We start from the raw sequence: 20,226 nt of genomic DNA, 5'->3' as shown, positions 1-20,226 counted from the left end.
TCTGGCAATGCATAACGTGATTTCTAACACTATTCCAAAGAAAATGTAAAAAAAATTAGACTGTATACTTTGACGTAAGATTTTGAAGTTTGTTTAGCTGATGAAAACTTCTACGCATCTGCCACGAATGAATATGTGCCGTCGTTTTTTTGTTTTTCTACTGTGGCTCAGCGCATTACTGTCGATAGAGTTTCATCTATTTCCAAGAAGAGTCTCTTCAAGTTTACAAGCTTGATCGTCTGAAATGCTCTGATAAAGGTTTTTCTAAATTCAACCGTTTTGAAATTCTAACTAACCCTGTAAATAGAAAAATAGGGGGACTTCTAACAAAACGTCGAGGCTTCGACGTCACTGGCAGGCGTCAAATGTTAGTTCATTTGTAGTACATTTGCCGCCCTAAAGAAGCCCTATTTTTCTTTGATTTTACGTCACCATAGCCGAGAGTTCCCCCACTCTAGTTCAATCTGGCTTAATAGTTAATGAACAAAACGCATGCACGAACAAAAAACAATGCGCTTCTCGCTATCCTTTTAGGATATTTAATTATAAAACTTTAATTAGGCCACTAGAGTCGTTGAACTCGTACAGTCAAATGTATTTTGGAAGGACCACGTCCACGTTTGGTAAACAGAACATGTGACCGTTTATGTCAGCCGCATCCGTCCATTAACGGTCGGAAGGGTCCGTTAACGTCACGTGTTATATCCGAAAGGGCTTCGTAATACTTATGTATGAAGTATAATACATTTAAGGTAAGCAAATAAACGCATGCGCTGTGAATGAGCGTTTACGCAAAAGGCATGTTCCCACGTAAATGCAATCTCTAAACCTGATGATTTGATTGCTTCATGGGCTTGGTCATTAATAAATGATTGATTTCTTTTTAACGTTTGAACGTTTTTCTTTCTTTCTTACTCACTTACTTTTGTATATTCTAGAGCAGGGGTGTTACGGATATTCGCGTCCGCATTTATTCAGACATCCGCATCCGCATCAATTAATGCGGAGCTTTTGCGGATGCGGATTCATATTTGCAACAAGTAACGACTTGTAAAGAAAGTTGTCTGTCTGTCAAGAAAACCTATAGGTTACTTCCCGTTGATCTAGAATCATGAAATTTGGCAGGCAGGTAAATCTTTATAGCACAAGTAAAGGGAATAATCCGAAAACTGTGGATTTGTGGTTACATAACACAAAAAAATTAAAATGTTTTAATTAACAAATAATTAGTATTTTCAATTTTCAAAGTAAGATTTAAACTTAGATACCAAGTGGGGTATCATATAAAAGGGCTTTACCTGTATATTCTAAAACAGATTTTTTTTTTTTGCATAATAGTTTTTGATTTATCGCTCTAATGTCGAAAAGAATACCCAAGTACGGAACCCTCAGTGCGCGAGCCTGACTCGCACTTGGCCGGTTTTTGAAAAAAGCAGCCGATTTACATGCTGGTTGTTCACGATAGAAAGAACCGAACTAGTGGCTAGTGGTACATACACTTGACGATTTTGAAAGCACTTTGTTAAAAGTTTATTCGAATTTTGAAAAGTCAATTTCAATTTTCATGTTTTTTTCGAAGCAAGAACAATTATAAAACTAGATACGCCAATCTACTTACCTTACGATTAGTCGACCTACTAGGTCTTAGGATTCCTAGTTCTACCACAAACACGTGTCCACATTCACGATGTTTCATAAACTCCACTGGCCAAGTACTCAGTTGTAAGTGAAAGGAACTCGGTAGTCGGCTTAAACGATTGCCGACATTTTAAATCGTCAGCTATAGTAATGTAAGCACGTCCTTACAAAGGCGATAATCTCGTAACCGCAACAGACAGCGTGGCGTGCAATATTCAACTCGGATGCACTGCATATAAGTTTTTTGCGATAAAGGCTCCACAGCTTTCTCTTACTTATTCAACCCATCCCACTTCTGATCTTTACCTAGTTTTACACATAGATTGCTTAATATAGTTTACTACTACTACGGTATACTACTTTTAACTTTCAATTTCAATAAGTACCTACTACCTACTTATGATCTGTTTTCGCTGAAATCGCTGAAATTTCTCCATGAGTTGTCGATAGTATGGCATGCAAAACACTATGGACTAAGAGCCCGCGAGGGCCAGACCTTCGTTATGCTGATAGTTTCTCTGCGTATTGTCCACAACAAAGGGAGGAACGTTCCGCAATTACAGGTAACAAAGGTGTAAAAATCTTACGTCAAAGTACTTATAAAATGTTTTTTTTTTTTTCGGAATAATATTGAAATGCCAATAATATTGAATCGCCAGACACTTAATATCGTGGCAACCAGGCCAGGCACCCTTATAACTTTTTATTAAAGTGAATATTTCACCAAATCACGTCTTATAGTCAAATCTCTGCGAAACAACCAGTCTCGCTGCTGTATCGCATTCGGTGGCGTTTCGTTAAGCGGAACGTGTAGCGGTTTCGCTATATTGATATCGCGGCGCAGGCGGAGGTCTCAAGCGTCAAAGATCACTGTGCCAACGTTGTAAACCGCCATTGAACCTCGAGCGTGTAGTTATAATAATAAATTGCGTACGCGCAGCCCCGATCGATTGCGCGGACGCAGACGGCAGACTGCGCGGCGGCCGGCATGCTCACACTGGACGGAACATTTAATTATAGAATTCAAGTTTATCAAGGGGTCGATGTAAGAGCTAGTCTATAAATAATCACTTGCCCATATATGCTATGATATTATAAATGCGAAAGTGTGTTTGTTTGTTTGTCATAATATTGTAAATTGATCACTTGAAAAGAGCAACCGCCGAGTTTCTTGGTGGTTCTTCTCGGTAGGAAAGGCATTTTGAACCAGTGGTAAATTAAACTAGTTAACGATTCAAAAGCACTTGTAATAAGTCTACTTGAATAAAAATATATTCTATTCTATTCTGTCCTTCCTTCACGCAATAACTAAGCAACCAATCGACGCATGCGGGTGACGTACGGGTGTGCGGGACATCCCCTCGCCTCATACCCCGATTGCCATCTCAACTTGTCGCAGACTATATTACATTTGGATTTACCTAAGTATCAGTAGCGTGCAGGTCATAGAGGCATAAATGCACTGCTTACCCCAGTTGTAAGCTATTTATCATTATGACCATATTTTTCATTATGACCTGCCAGTAAACAGGTTCCTACCTAACTAATGCCTACCCTGGCTTCAAACCCTGTGCACGCCACTGCTAAGTATGTACCTACTTGAAAGCTTACGGATTTATCTAACTAGATAGCACTATGAGCGCCAAATACGCATTATAATGAGCATTACTTTTACTTTTTCTTGTTTAAATCAAGTAACACCTACAAAAGCAAACATTACAGACTTACCTACTTTCTATTTCACTCAAAACTTGTTATTTATTTAAATTTGTGCTAACTACTAGACATAGAATATGATGACTAAAATTACCTATACCTACTTATTAATATGCTTAGCTTAATATGTTTAGGCATAATCTACCACGCTGGCCAAGGGCGGATTGGTAGACTTGACACACCTTTGAGAACATTTGAGATATTTTCCTTCACCGTTAAAGTGATACTTAATTCGGCGGTGTTCCCACTAGATTACAACTTGGGGTTATGCAAGGGGCGGACCAACAAATTCCTGAAAGGCCGGCAACTCATCGGCAGTTCATCTGGTGCTGCTAATGTTCATGGGCGGCGGTAATCACTCAACATCAGGTGACCCGCCTGCTCGTTTGCTCGCTATCTCTATTTGAAAAAAACTAAGAAGATCATCTAGTACCATTGGACTAAGCGCCTGCGACGGCCAACTTAATTCGGCGGTGTTCCCATTAGATTACAACATGGGGTTATTCAAGGGGCGGACCAATAAATTCCTGAAAGGCCGGCAACGCATCGGCAGTTCCTCTGGTGATGCAAATGTTCATGGGCGATGGTAATCACTTAACATCAGGTGACCCGCCTGCTCGTTTGCTCGCTATCTCTATTAAAAAAAATTAAAAGATCATCTAGTACCATTGGACTAAGTGCCCGCGAGGGCCAGACCTTCGTTATATTATAAAAACTGAAAGTTTCTCTGCGTATTGTCCCCAACACAGGGAAGAACGATCAGAGACTATGAAGTTAGGATCATAGTAGCTTAGGAAGATAACAGGTAACAAATGTGTAAAAAATCTTACGTCAAAGTACAAAGTGTAATTTTTTTACCACCATGAACCAAACTCCATAGTCGCTGATCGTTCTTCCCTAGTGTGTTGGGGGCAATAGGCAGATAAACTTTCAGCTTATAATATAAATCAACGAAGGTCTGGCCCTCGCTGGCTCTCTCTCTCTCTCTCTCTCTCTCTCTCTCTCTAAATGTATACCTACTGTATAGTGGCGTAAAACCAAATGAATTCTATTAGTTGTTCCTAATGTCAAAAACAGTTGCGCAGATGGTGTGATTTGCATTCGGTGGACTCTGTTGTTTATCTGTAAGGCCTATCAAAACTCCACACTAATACTAATTACACAACGCAATCATAACAATATATGCATCGCATATGACAATCTCTAACTATATTCTACTAACATTTATTTAAATTTATAATTGAATACTGACTTAATAATGAACTTGTTTGAAATAAACATATTGTTATTTAGCTACACAGTATTAAAACCTTATTTACTTCCAACAAGTAGGTAATCAAGGGGCAGCCATTTTCGAATTTTTCCCTTTAAGTATACTTGTTTTATAAGACACTAGCTGATGTCCACGGCTTCGTTCGCGTGGATTTAGGTTTAAAAAATCCCGTGGGAACTCTTTGATTTTCCGGGATAAAAAGTAGCCTATGTCCAGTGACGTGCAGCTCATAGAGGCATAAACGCACTGCTTACCCTCATTGTAATAAATCAATGCTTATTTTTCATTTTACCTGCCGTAAAATAAGTTCATACCTAAATGCATACCCTGACTTGAACTCCTGTGCACGCCACTGCCTATGTCCAGGTCTTAAACTATACCCATGCAAAAAATCACGTCGATCCATTGCTCCATTGCGACTTGATTGAAGGACAAACCAACAAACAAACACACTTTCGCATTTATAATAAGGGTACTGATAGTGATTTTGCTACCGGCCAAATTGCATTGTTCTAGGTCAACACCCTATAAGGTTTTAGGTCCCTTTATGAGTCTTGACAGACAGACAGGCGATGAAGTGATCCTAGGAAAGGAACCCTTCATTTTTCTCTGGACCGCCGAGTTTCTTGCTGGTTCTTCTCGGTAATTATTTTGAGTATTCAAAAGTACTTGTAAAAGTTTATTTGAATAAAAAATGTATTCTATTCATATTTTATTCTATAAGTATAAATAGTTATACAGAACCCTTACCCTCTAACAAATAAACCTGGAATAGCGGTGGAATAGTTATACTCTGTTTTGTCAGTAATTTGACATTTGAAGGAAAAAGACAAAACAGAGTATAACTATTCCACCGCTATTCCAGGTTTATTTGTTAGAGGGTCTAAATAATAATGTCTTTTACAGAATCCGCCCACAAACGCCAGCGGAAGTGGTCGATGGCTGCGGCGTGTGCGCGCGGGCGGGCGGCGCGGCCGGCGATGGAGGCATCGCGCTTGGCTCCGAGCGCGCCTTCACCTTCGACTACACGTTCGAGCCGAGCGCGGACCAGCAGCAGGTGTATGACACCTGTGTTAGGAAGCTGGTGGAGGCGGCGCTTGATGGCTACAATGCCACGGTGCTCGCATATGGACAGGTCAGTGGGGACGTATACCTACATCCACTTCCTCGAGATAGGTTTCAGCGTCAAGGCTGTAGGCGAATACTATACCCTCTTGATTTGTCGTTTAACTTTGGCGAATGCAGACCAGATTTCGTGTGTCCATTGTTCACCTAGATGAGTCTACCAACTGCTTCTTACATGAACATTTTCTTACATGAAGTTGACTGAGAATCTATCCCGTGTTTGTTGTTTTTCATTTATATGGCATATTCGTTTATTTAAAAAAATCTTTATTAATGGATGAGTTTATTCAACGTCATGAAAATTACGAAATTCTGAAAATGTATGCTTGTTAATAATGTGTAGGAGGCGGGAATTGGCGTCTTAAATCATCACAGCTCTCAACACTCGTACGATGACCTTCTCTGACCTGATGACCTGTGTCAGAGTGAACTAGAGTGAGAGAGCTCTCGGTTTGATCCTGAATCGACTTCTGTCAAATGTTGAGTACCAGGAGTGACGTGAAATTAAAGGCGTGAACACGGTTGTCCTCTCAAAATAAGGATGGTTTTATTATTGTTATCAATATTTACTACCAACCCTAAAATTGCATAATACACATCATCATGATCAACCTATAGCCGGCTCACTACAGAGCACGGGTCTCTTCTGTATGAGAAGGATTTGGCCATAGTCCACCACGCTGACCAAGAGATTTCACACACCTTTGAGAACATTATAGAGAACTCTCAGGCACGCTGGTTCACGACGTTTTCCTTCACCGTTAAAGCGAGTGATATTTATTTACTTAAAACGCACATAACTTCGAAAAGTTAGAGATGCGTGCCCGGGATCGAACCCCTGCCTCCTGAATAGAAGGCGGACGTCGTTACCACTAGGCTATCACGGCTTGCATGCATAATACACATTAAAACCATCAAACTAAATGCACTATTGCATTGCACAATCCCCCTACGATTGTTTGAAAGGCGACCGGCGCCGCTTAATTAAAGGCTTGCGGTTGCCGTTGCCCTCACCTCCTTTGAGATCTGCAATTGCTTTTTAGCTCCTCCAACGAGATGAAAGCGAAAGTGAGCAGCGGAACAATGGAAAGGTTCGACTCTACTATTTTAATGATATCTATCTCTATGTTAATTATTATCGATATAAATGACAAGATATGCCCAAGCGAACAAAATTGTTCTCGGTTTTGGAACCAAATAAATCAGCGCCACCTCTTAGATACTAATGAACGACCCGTTTGATATCCAGACGTCACTGAGGTTGCATTGCATCTGAATAAAATAAAAAAAATTTACAAAAAAAATAAAAACCGACTTCGATACACAAACACTAAAAATTGAAAAATAATTTAATTTATTACCGAATATATTATGTATACAAGAGTTAATACAGTTCCATAATAATACTTTTTGGTGCCGGTGCCAATTAGCTTTAGCTGCGCGAATCGTCTAGACTTCATATTTTTATGAGACTCCACAATGGCACCTCATTGGCACCGACCCCAAAAAATATTATTATGGAACTATATTAACTCTTGTATACATAATATATGCGGTAATAAATTAAATTATTTTTCAATTTTTAGTGTTTGTGTATCGAAGTCGGTTTTTATTTTTTTTGTAAAAAATTTTTATTTCACAATTTTTAGTGGCCCCATGGAATTATGCTATGACTGCTTAAAAATCTACTGTTTACTAAGCTATTACACTGATCGCGAGCAATTTACTCTTATCCGTTGAGGAGTTCCAGTATCTATCTTCGAAGATGTTCATCAGATCTTCACCAAATTTAAATGGGACCAACTTTGAACTATACCCTTTCAAACAAAAAAAGAATTTTCAAAATCGGTCCAGGCGTCTTTGAGTAATCGGGGAACATACATAAAAAATAAAAAAAAATAAAAAAAAAAAAGATTCCGACGAATTGAGAACCTCCTCCTTTTTTTGAAGTCGGTTAAAAATAAAAATAAAATAAAAATGTATGTGAATTGACCGTGAAAAGGAAAAAGGCAGACAGAATCGCATTTATAATACCAGCAAAAACTTTTATGTTCAGTTACTTAACTAGCTTTAATTTCTTATTTACTAAAATACACTATATTTACGCATGCTATGGTAATTTCTAGTTGGTTGAATTTGCATAGACTTATGTTTTTTACACCTAAACATAAGCAAACTTTAAGTTTAGGTAGCAAAAAAACTATGAATTTCGAATTAGGTAGGTGTGGCCACCTATTGTTTCCAATTTTTCAGTTCTGCAAACTTTACACGGAGTTCCCTAACCCCGTATTACATCAGCGTACGGTTGGCGAGGCGATTGTTCGAGTGTCGGCTTAATTACGCCGTCGCGCGTCGCCGGTTGCGTGCCGGCCGGCAATGTGGCAGGCGGACGTTTCAGCCACCCTGCAGCTGCACGCGGCACCGAGTGACCGATCGAAACATTCATATTTCCTTGCGAAAAAGAACGGAACAGAAAATTAATTATAGTTCGTCAATAATAATCCTACTAATATTATAAATGTGAAAGTGTGGATGTTTGGATGTTTGTTACTCAATCATGCAAAAACGGCTGAACGGATTTAGATGAAATTTGGAATGGAGATAGGTTATACCCTGGATTAACACATAGGCTACTTTTATCCCGAAAAATCAAAGAGTTCCCGCGGGATTTTGAAAAATTTAAATCCACGCGGACGAAGTCGCGGGCATCAGCTAGTAATTCTATAGGAACTTTAGCAATTTTTTAAGCGAAGCTTCTTGACAGGCATTATCATGGTACCTCAATAGGAAAAAGTGTACATAATATTACGCCTGACACCTAGTATCTTGTTAAATATACCTACCTGTAAAATATTTATGAAGGTAGAAAACCAGGTACTCTGAGGTACAGGTTTCTTCAAATTTCAGTTTAGGGTTTACAGACCCATGCCTATTTTGCATTTCATAGGCATTTTTTCAGAACCTCCCTGGCGCAGTCGCGAGCGCGCTGTGGTCTTATAAATAGGAGATGCTGGGTTCGATTCCTGGCAGGGAAATTTGGGAATTTATGATTTCTAAACTATCTCTGGTCTGAGCAGGCTTCTGCCATGGCTAGTTACTACCCTACTAGAATTTTAAAAATGCCGGATTGAGCACTGCCACTTTCTAGCGAGAGATAGCGATTCTACTCAACGGACAGAAACTTCTATCTAGTAAGTAATTTGTTTGTTGAGTCAAGTTACAAAGTTTTCCATTGGCTAATAAAACGGTACTTAATTATAATTGAATCTAAGCAAGCAATTAACTGTAGCCTTCACGGTGTTTCAATAGAATAGTAGTCGTTACACGATACTGCAGGCCCTTTACTACGTCCTAGATAACCTGCTAAGTAGAACTAGAAACAAAGGTTTTTGACCGTCCCAGTTTTTGCACAGGTATTACTACGATTTACTAGACTGTATTATGGTACCAGAAATGGAACACGCTCGCGTGAGTTATAGCACTTGCATAATCCCATTCTGTATTGTATGTATAGAAGGTATTGAAACGACATTAGTACTGATTCTGAGCGCAATTGAATTTTACAGCCGAACTTAATCGGTTAATCGTTACTTAAGGCATTAATTAGTATAGATAAGGAATGCCTTAAGTAACGATTAAGCGACTCTGAGTGCGGCTGTTAGAGTAGGTATTCGCATCTTTTTCTAACCAATGCTTAGTTAATCCATACTAATATTATAAATGCGAAAGTGTGTCTGTCTGTCTATCTGTGTGCTAACTTTTCACGGCCCAACCGTTCAATTTCGATTTTGATGAAATTTGGTACAGAGTTAGCTTATATCTCGGGGAAAGACATACGCTACTTTTTATCCCGGAAAATTACAGACTTCCCATGGGATTTTCAAAAAACTAAATCCACGCGGATGAAGTCGCGGGCATCATCTATTTTAATTTAAAACTGTCAAACGTCGTGAGTTATAACTTTGTATGATTTGAACTCTTCTGGCCTTCTTACTAGAATCTCCATTCCGAACCGGAGGGAGTCACAGACGTAGCATAAAAGACACTAGCTGTTGTTCTACATTAAATAAATAAATTTTAACTTTGATTTTTGGATATGGATTTTCTGGTCTTTTTGCGGCGACACAATCTATCTTGGGTTGTCTATCAGATAGTTTCTCGTGTTTAATATACAGGTGTAACCAGAACGCTAGCAAAAACGAAGACAGGTGATTACTGATATGATGCCACAAAAAAAACGCAAAAAAATTTCCTATATTTTGTAAAAGTTCACGATAAAACGTATGAGTCGTAAAAAACTGAAGAGACATTTTCTCATTTATAATGTTAGTATGGGTGGATTTACGCTATGGCCAAACTATTGGTCCTAAAATGGCTCATAAATGAGACACCATACACAAATTCAATACTAGCAAACGTCAGTATAGTTGAGCCGTATGCAGCTGTAAGTTCCATTATCCAGTCTCCGTGTATTGTGTTGACTATTGACCGCACGAGCGGGCTGCGGAAATTTACTCGAGCCCATGAATAAGCATGAGGTGCAAGATACCTATTGAGTGCAGCCATATTAGTGCCTTGGTGTCGCTTACACGATCACTAAGGCTGAGATCTATAGAGCGCTCTTTGACTTTGCTTAGACTTAAGATTGAGTTAAAACTAGACAGATTTAAGTGAGTGATATAGCTCTGTCTCGTTTTAACTCTGTCTTAAGTCTAAGCTAAGTCAGAGTGCGCTCTATAGATCTCACCCTAAGAGATCCAAAGCGCGCCTCACTGTATTAACGCCTTCATACAGTTCCTTTGTATCTTGAACTAGCTTTTGCACACGACTTCGTCCGTGGTATATAATGTGTAATTTATAGCCTATGTTACTGCTGAATAACGTAGCTTTCTAATGGTGAAAGGATTGTCAAAATTTGTTCAGTAGTTTCAGAGTTTATCAATTACAAACATACTAATCTTTCCTCTTTATAATCTATACTTCTATACTAGTATATAAAATTGAAGTGTCTGTCTGTAATTTCGAAATAACTACCTCATATTAAGCTCATATGGTTATCGAACTGTACCATAACTGAATCACACGTTTTTAAATAATTTAAGAATTAAAAATTTTTGAATCTACGCCGACGAAATTGCGTGCATCAGCTAGTATTAATATAAATGAGAAGAATGCAAGAGGAAGTTCTAATAACTTCTAAAGAAATTCTCTAATCTATTTGATTCAGCCTTTCATGTTTCTAATTTTTATGTTACATTTCTCCATCTTTTTATTTCCCACTTCAAAGTAAACAGAAATGCTTAGTTATGTTCTTTACTGCGTTCCTCTACAAGAATATCAAGTGTGAACAGAACTGTGTATCTAATTTGAGATAAAAAAAGAAAAGCCAAGCGGACTTTTCTTTTTACTTTTCTTTTTAGGCGCAGTTTGACTGCAGTGAAGTTACTAAAAGAAAAGTCACAATAGCGCAGTCGAGAGAATGCGGAAGCGAGCGCTTTAAAGTTTAAATTATCTTTCGGCTTAATAAAACTGTACTTAACATTCACTGACTGTAATTAATCTCCGACATATATAAAAGGAAAAGGTGACTGACTGACTGATCTATCAACGCACAGCTCAAACTACTCGACGGATCGGGCTGAAATCCGCTAAGAAAGGATTTTTGAAAATTCAACCTCTAAGGGGGTGAAATTGGGATTTGAAATTTGTGTAGTCCACGCGGACAAAGTCTCTAGCATAAGCTAGTTAATATTAAGAAATGAATGAGTAAATATACTAGAGACTTTACTGAAACTAATCATAATAGTAAACCTGATATTCTAAAGCCTTCTCTTTAACCATAGTAACCTAATACTTCCCCTGAGCGTGTAACAACTCAACCTAAATAACTTCTAGCTAATGTCTACTCGAATAAAGATCAGCCAAGTGAACCGTACAATGCAGAATATTGATTGAAGACCCTCTTGACGCACTAATCAGCACTAGGGCCTTATAAGTAAAGGTATCGGTTTCGCTTCCCGCTAGAGACATTTTATTAATTTGGAATTTTTACAATGAGGCGAAGCAGCTCGGAGCGTACAGGGTGCCAGGCCGGCACCACGAAGGAGCAGCAGCGGGGATCTCAGCTGTGCTAGTGATGTCTAGCCCCCAAGGCGGGAGAGTGAGCATAAGAGACAAGGAGGAGACAAAATAATTTTTAGGGAGTCATGAAAGCGCCCCGGGAAAACGCCAAGAGCAAGTACCTATCAGGCGCCCTCCTGCGATTCGGCCCAGATAACCGAGAGGTTGGTGGGGCCATGGGAGGTGGAGGGTTGTTTACCTACAAAAATGCCTCAGATTTTGTATGTTTGGACTTGGAAGGCTTCGGCCATGACTTCTTACTAACCTACTGCCTAAGCCATGCCACCAAGCTGTTTACCGGTTCGCCACATAGAAAAAAACTAATAGGGTATGAGCCTAATAAAATCTGCATCACCCCTTGCAGATGAGCTCACTTCTAAGACTGCATCATCACTTACTACCAGGTGAGATCGCAGTCAAGGGATAACTAGTATCTGATTTCAAGATTAACCATTGAATGCGGAATATACGTAACTACAGGCGCCATATATGTCCGTTCGTCACGATACGAACACGTTTTCCTTGCTTTGTTTCCACATTCTATTCAGATGGGAAATAATGTTGTTTACAATTCTAATTATTCAAACGTTTTGTTTGTTTGTTGTTCTAGAATCTAGACACAATGCTATTGTAGAGACTTGTTGTAGAAATGAATATAAAATATATATCCAAGGTTTGTAATAGACTTTCTAGGTCAATCAATCAGCCTGTTTGCGTCCACTGCCGGACATAGACCTTCCCAGGAGTGCGCCACCACACACGATCCTCTGCCTTCCTCATCCACCCACTTCCCGCGTCGCGTCGTCGTAAGACTTTCTAGGTAATAAAATATAATTAGGTATTTTAACTTGCAGTCTTATTTCTGTTAAATCAAAAACCGCATTTAAACCGCTCTATCTGTTGGAGATCTACAATTGTTAGACAAACAGTAGATACATAAACATATGCATAATCGCTAAGATTTGAAATACCCTTCCAGCATCAGTTTTTCCCTCCAATTATAATATGGGTACCTTCAAGTCAAGAGTGAAAAGGCATCTTCTAGGTAAGCGCGCTCCATCTTAGGCTGCATCATCACTTGCCACCAGGTCTATTTGCAGCGCTAGTAGCAAAAAAAAGCTTAAACTTACTTAATACAAACTTGTAACACCCTTTTTTGCGTTGATGCTTAAGAAAGTTCAGGGACAAAAAATCGTGAAGAGAGCGACAACGATTAGAGTGCAGCTCTTAACTTTTTTATTATGAATTTTAATTTTATAGCATCATTTCTAAAGATAGAGTTCTAAGCTCTATGTTACTCTCCTGGCAACCATATTATTACGAAGGCCGTTATAATCCAAATAAAGCCAGCTAAACGTATAGCGTATACGGGTTTCCCACCTGACCCATTTGATATAACCGATGTTCAACCTCAGAGGCGTCTCTAGCCCTTGTGGCGCCCGTGTGCAACCAGTACCCTGGCGCCCTCTAGTATAGTAGGAGCAGGGTCAAAATCGAATACCAACATTTATATTTTCAAACGGAAATTCAGATGCAAAAGGTGCAATTTTAAATGATGACGGCGTCGGCCATAACACGAGCGCAGGGTCTTTGAGAGCGCCGGCATCGACGCATCTTTGGAGGTGTCGCATTAGAGGGCGCTCGGCGCCCCCTTAGACCCGGCGCCCGTGTGCGCCGCACACCCTGCACCATAGGTAAAGACGCCTCTGTTCAACCTAGTAGTCGAGTAGTCAAGTATTTCTACAAAGAACTTGTCGTTTTCTATCGTATCTGGGATATATGCGTACCTACAATATATATACATATAACTGTTAATTCATAATATCATGCAGTTAATAGTTAAGACACATCCAGGTTACATCATCATCATCAGGATCAATCCGTCGCCGGTCCACTACTGAGATTTGAGAACGGGTTGAGAATGAGAAGAATCTCTCAGAATGAGAAGTGTTTATAGGCCATAGTCCGCCACGCTGTCCAAGAGTGGACTGGTAGACTTCACACACCTTTGAGAAAATAAATGGAGAACTCTCAGGCATGTAGGTTTTCTTACGAGGTCTTCGTAAGTGCTATTTACATAACTCCGTATAGTTAGAGGAAGGTATGTGCCCAGGATCGAACTTGGACCTCCCGGTTGGAAAGCCGACGTCTTATCCACTAGGCTATCGCCGCTTTTTACATTAACCGCCGTACTCAGAGTCGCTAATCGTTACTTAAGATTGAGTTAAAACGAGACAGATTTATGTGAGAGATATAGCTCTGTCTCGTTTTAACTAAACTTAAGTAACGATTAAGCGACTCTGAGTACGGCTGTATGTCTATTTTCTGCAAATTGGTCTTCGGCTGGAATCTAATGCCTACATACAGATCGTTAGTTATACCTTACCGGCTACTAGTATTCATGAAAGAAACTCCCTAAAACAGCCAGGTGCTCCCTAGAACGGTATGAAGACATAAAAACCGTTATACACTCAAGCCGGTCTGCAATCTGCTAACCCCACACCGGTTTGTCCCCTGACCCATTTGGCGCGATGCAGTACTTATAGGTTTTAACCTCGCGTTGAAGGGTCGCAAGAACACTCGTCATTTCACAATACATACGTGCCGCTGAGAGCTTTTTCTCTTTCTGAAGAGTTAATAACCTTGCTATGTCAAGTTCAAGAGTGCTGATCGCCTAGTGGTTAAGATTTCGGTCTACCATTCGGGGGGTCGGCCACATAACTCTGAAAAATTAGAGGTCTAACTTTTCGGAGCTATGTGCGTTTTTAACAATTAAATATTATGCTTGCTGGAGCCGTAAAAGAAAACGTGAGGAATCTTGCATGTCTGAGAGTTCTCCATAATATTCTCAAAGGTGTGTAAATGTATACTTGGCATGCTGGTCAAGTATGCATTGGCAAATTATGGCTAAACTCTTCTAATTTTGAGAGGAGACCCGTGCTCAGTAGTGAGCTGGAGATGGTTGATGACTGATCAGTGACGATGACTATGGCAATGTCATAGAAATAACGCGTACCTTTTATACTACAGCAGACTAGCAAATAAGCTGTAAATATTATAATAGCCAAGCTGGCCTTAGACCACCCACGGCCATTAGGTAGAAATGCGTTTTAGAATGAAGACCGGGTACCAGCAAGCTTAGCTTCGGACGGCCTCCAGCCCGCGGGACCGACGACCTCAAACAAGTGGCGAAGGAAGGCGGAAGACTGTGTGTGACTCAGAAAAGTCTATGTTCACGCGTAGAAACAAACGTGGTACAGTTAAAATGGACTTGGTGCTAGCTCTACCTTCATGTTAGGTAGATACTCCCACATATATTGCTCCCGTTTCCCCATTTCCCCATTCTCATTAAAAAATTACATAAAAAGCAGAAACACTCAGCAAAGAATTTTTTTTTTATCGAATTACAATCCACTTCGTGAAACACAATTACATATATGATTCTGTTCCGCAGCTTTAATGTGGTTTCAATTTTCAGATTCAGTAATACTCAAGGACGGCTGACAACACGATCCTTATTCTTCAAGGACTGACTGTAAACACTCGAATCGATTTCATATCAATATTTTAAATGCGAAACTGTATGTCTATTTGCCTGTCTAAAACCTATTCTTGGTTGAATTAATACTTCTTGGCACTACGATCTCGAAAAAAGCTAATTTTAGCTTAATCATCCCGCAAAATTGACGTGTTCCTTCGGAATTTAAAAAAAGAACTAAATCCACGCGGGCAAAGACGCGGACTTCATCTTGTAATAAATAATTAGATTATGATACCAATAATCACAGAATATAAACATCCACATTCGAGTGGGTAGATTCTAATGAGCAAAGATTTGCTCCACGGCCCCGGCGCGATTCCTTTGCCACATAGTAATAATTAACATTCGTAAGCGCAACCATTTGCCGAGGTGATGCCTGATGCCCACGTGCTGCATTTGTATTCACCTGGCGCTCGAAATAGATTAATCTCCGTATAAGTTACTGATAATCCAATCAAGATCAATATTAACTATCTAATTACTGCTTTTGTTTATGCAATTGAACAGTCATGGCACAAAGGAAGGAAGGACCATTTTAAAATCTTTATGGGCATAATACTTCGATAACAATCGTACTTGATCGAAGTCCACATTAATATTAATTAATTGAGCTTTTTGTTTATGCAATTGACTACTAAAGATACAGGTGCTAGATATGGAAGGAAAGACTACATGCATATATAGGTTTATGGGCATAATATGCTCGAGGATACGTTCTCTGAGAAATAAGTTTAGCGTCGAAGAACCTTGACTACGCTTCATCTATCTATCCGGAAAAGCAGCGTTGGGAAAACCTACCACTGGACATACGATCTCAAGCGAGTCTCAAGAAGCTGGGACAAGGTTGTGGGTGGCGGAAATCAGGATTAAAAGTGGTGTGTTAGAATATATCTGGGAAACCAAGAGTCAAGCAAAGACCAGAAACTGTTTTGGAAATGAACTCAATACAAGAAATTTAATTTATGGTGGCACAAGAATCAAGACCTATTCTTCTATTGTATGCGTTTTCACAAGTTACAAAATTAGGTCTTTAAAAGGAAACTAGGTACCAATCAAAGCGGTGTGTCTGAATTCCAAAGCCGCCTACTGCCCTTCTAATTGTTTTACAAAAACGTCTCGATGACGGGCGCCGATCATGATTTGCATGCTGTGTCGCAATACGCATGGAACTATACTGTTTTGCGAATAACATTCATATGGTTGAGGCCATATAGCTGAATTTGGCATATACGATACCTTGTCAAGTTATTCACTGGACCACCCACTTGATGCGCTAGTTATGTCTTTACTCTACTCTTTAGCGTTGATTAGTAATCATACGCCATTTTTTTAAATCTATGAGTTCCTTGCCCAGAAAAAATCCATAAATGGTCAATGCTAACGTTAATGGGTAATAATACTGTGCAATTAAGTTACAACAGCAAAAACCTTGTTCAACTGATTCATTCTAAGCGAAGTACCAGGCTGAATGAGACAGTTTAATCGAAAACTACACCAGAAATTTTAGAAGAGCATAAAATCATTGTTACAATAACGGTAGAACAGCGGTTTTTGAAGTATTTTTCCGAATAATTGCCAACTTTCGTTGTGACGGCTGTTGAATAAAACTAGACGGCGATAGGATTTTTATTAAGGAGTCATACTATCAGAAGAAACCGAACAATTTAAAGCTCTAAATCTGAAGAACCTCTTTTCAGCAACTCAATATTAGATTGCCAGTGCTTGACTTGCTGGATCCAGGCGGCGTAAGACCGTGGTCTGTGGAGGTCCCTACAAGATACCTCCGTCCAGAAGTGGAGACAGGTCTATCGGTTGTCGACATGGAATTATAAATCAGCTTAGCTTTTGTTCTGTGGTTGTCAACGACGACGACATGGCTTGTCCTAGAGCAGATGGGACTATCCACACTTTGTTGTCCCTGATCGTACTGAAGTATTTGTTCAAAGCTTGTTTTTCAATTAACGTGACTCATTTAACGCTAAACGCCTGTTTTTTAGGTGTCGGCCTTTTTATAAGTTGCACAACGAACGTAATTGGCAAGGACTATGTCGTTTGAGGGTCGAATACCGATCGCCTGCTGCAAACCGTGGCGAGTTTGGATCTAATTAGCGACGCCGGTTATAGTCCGTGGAACTTAGGATGACGGTACACCAATTGAATTATTCCTTCTGGTATTTAAAGGTTAATTTCTTCGTGGGAGGTTTATTAAACTCTGCATACTCGCAAAAATCACACACACACACGGAGTACTGCTCTCACCTTTAGGCTGGAGCACCCCAGTACCAACTCCTTCCATTTGATCGGATCCAAAGGCGGGCTGTTCGACGGCTGGTGACCCGACTGCTCGTTATCTCTATTAAAAAAAATCTTATTGAAAGTCAAAATCAAAATTTATTTATTTCATGTAGGACAATAATTGCTAATGTTGGTATGTCTGTGATACCTCCCATTCTGCTAAGAATACCTGGCAAGTTACCCAGGAGTCAGGAGTGACTCTTTTCAAACCATAAAATCTTAATAGTGGTCTTAATAGTGGGAGGTCCCGGGTTCGATTCCTGGCAGGGGTTTGGAATTTATTTCTTTATTTATTTCTAAATTTCTGGTCTGGTCTGGTGGGAGGCTTCGGCCGTGGCTAGTTACCACCCTACCGGCAAAGCCGTGCCGCCAAGCGATTTAGCGTTCCGGTACGATGCCGTGTAGAAACCAAAGGGGTATGGGTTTAACAAAAACTGCCATACCCCTTCCAGGTTAGCCCGCTATCATCTTAGACTGCATCATCACTTACCACCAGGTGAGATTGCAGTCAAGGGCTAACTTGTATCTGAATAAAAAAATAAAAAAAAGTTATAATATTTAATATTACTATCAATGTAGTACAGCGTCTTTTAGGCAACTGAAAGTTCAGCCGGTTGCTTCCACGAAACTTTGTCATTCAAGAAATAGGAATTCGCCAATTCTGTTAATTATTTCAAACTCTTGTGACAATAGGCTTGTCTTTGTTGTTACGCAAATAAAAATCCAATCAAGAGAACATGCCGTACCATATTCACATTTTGAACTTTTCGACTCATGTTATAGCTGTGTAGGCGACCTACACCTAACGCTGGCTCCACACGTTGGCGCCAACGCTGGCCCCAACGCACGTGTGGACGGGAAATAAGCTTTGCCAACTTTGGGGCCAACGATCCACACGTTGTTGGGCGAACAGCGTTGGAGCCAACGTGTGGAGCCGGCGTAAGAGCCTACATTCAGTTGAAATGAAAACAATAGACAACGCTTTATCTGTATCTATCAACGGATTTCCGGTGCGTGTACACAGAACTCTTTATCGGCTTCTTGTACCTATTTATGCGGGTTTGCGAATAACTATAGTATGCGACAGGTTGAATTGGAAATCGGGGAGGGACCGTCCCGCACACCTGCACTGCCCCCGCGTTAATCGGGTGCGGGCGAGCGCGGGTGACATGCGGGTGTGCGTAGCGTCCCCCCGCCCGAATGCCATCTAGACCTGTCGCGGACTATATCTGTTTTCAATTTCATCATCATCATGATCAACCCATCGTTGGCCCACTACTGAGCACAGGTTTTCTCTCAGAAAGAGAATAGTTTAGGCCATAGTTCGCCACGTGCTGGCCGAGTGCGGATTGGAAAACTTCACGCACCTTTGAGAACATTCAGATTTCTCAGGCATACAAGTTTTCTCACTATGTTTTCCTGCAAGCAAGTGATATTGAATTGCTTAAAACGTACCTACATAACGATCCTTGATCCTTGTATATTTTTATTATGTTAACTTGTGCTGTTTTTGTGTGCAATAAAGTATAAATAACTAGCGACCCGCCCCGGCTTCGCATGGGTGGCAATGTAGATACTTATGTAGTTCACTTCCATACTAATATTGTAAATGCGACCACCGCCGCGCCGCCTCCGTCTCGTTTTGTTGCGCGGAATATTTGTTAATTTTCGATGGAAGTTTGATTTTTTCCGACATTTTGTTCTAAAATCGTCGTATTTCAATAAATTAACACAAACCAATATTAAACTATACCTATAAACCTTCCTCTTGAATCACTCTATCTATTGGTGAAAACCGCATTGAAATCCGTAGCGTAGTTTAAAAGATCTACGTGTTCATACATACAGACAGCGGGAAGCGACTTTATTTTATACTTACTATGTAGAGATATAACAATAATAACGAAAAGTTAGAGGTGCGTGCCCGGAATAGGACTACTTAACAGAAGGTAACTAATTAAAAATGTCCTTTAAATTCAAATAAAGATATATAAAGGTCTTTGTGGAGGTGTATTGCAATCGGAAATGTCACCGCTCACGCAAAACCATATAATAATATATAAAAGTTATTGTTCAATATCAGACGTTGTCGATAATGATATGTAGTTGGCTGGGGATTAATATTCAAATCCTTGGCTTAATTTTTCGGAAGTAAAAAATATAAAAAATTAATAAAATAAAATGTTTTTATTTCGACCAACAAGGATCATATTGGTGTTAGTAATTACACGAAACTTAAACCTAATTGTTAGTAATTATTAATATTGGTGTTAGTAATCACACGAAACTTATAAACCTATTTGTTAGTAAAAAAACCGGCCAAGTGCGAGTCAGGCTCGCACACTGAGGGTTCCGTACTACAGTCGTATTTTTTCTACATTTTGCACGATAATTCAAAAACCATGATGCATAAAAATAAATAAAAATCTGTTTTAAAATGTACAGGTGAAGACCTTTCATATGATACCCCACTTGATATAGTCACTCACTTCGAAAGTTGAAAATACTAATTATTAGT

General features: G+C 39.7%; 1 protein-coding gene across 1 annotated transcript in view; it reads left to right on the top strand.

Annotated features, from left to right (window-relative positions):
• The window catches only part of Klp31E (kinesin-like protein 31E), a 96,751-nt gene that overhangs the window by 24,184 nt on the left and 52,341 nt on the right, over positions 1 to 20,226 (top strand). Inside the window, exon 3 of the mRNA XM_069505198.1 lies at positions 5,534 to 5,762. Coding sequence (XP_069361299.1) covers positions 5,534 to 5,762 — 229 coding nt within the window. The remainder of the gene's footprint in view (positions 1 to 5,533; positions 5,763 to 20,226) is intronic.

This window comes from Maniola hyperantus, chromosome 2, assembly GCF_902806685.2.
Source record: "Maniola hyperantus chromosome 2, iAphHyp1.2, whole genome shotgun sequence".
NCBI classification, from domain to species: domain Eukaryota; kingdom Metazoa; phylum Arthropoda; class Insecta; order Lepidoptera; family Nymphalidae; genus Maniola; species Maniola hyperantus.
The sequence above is the reverse complement of the archived record's forward strand: the minus strand, read 5'-3'. Positions and strand labels throughout refer to the sequence as shown.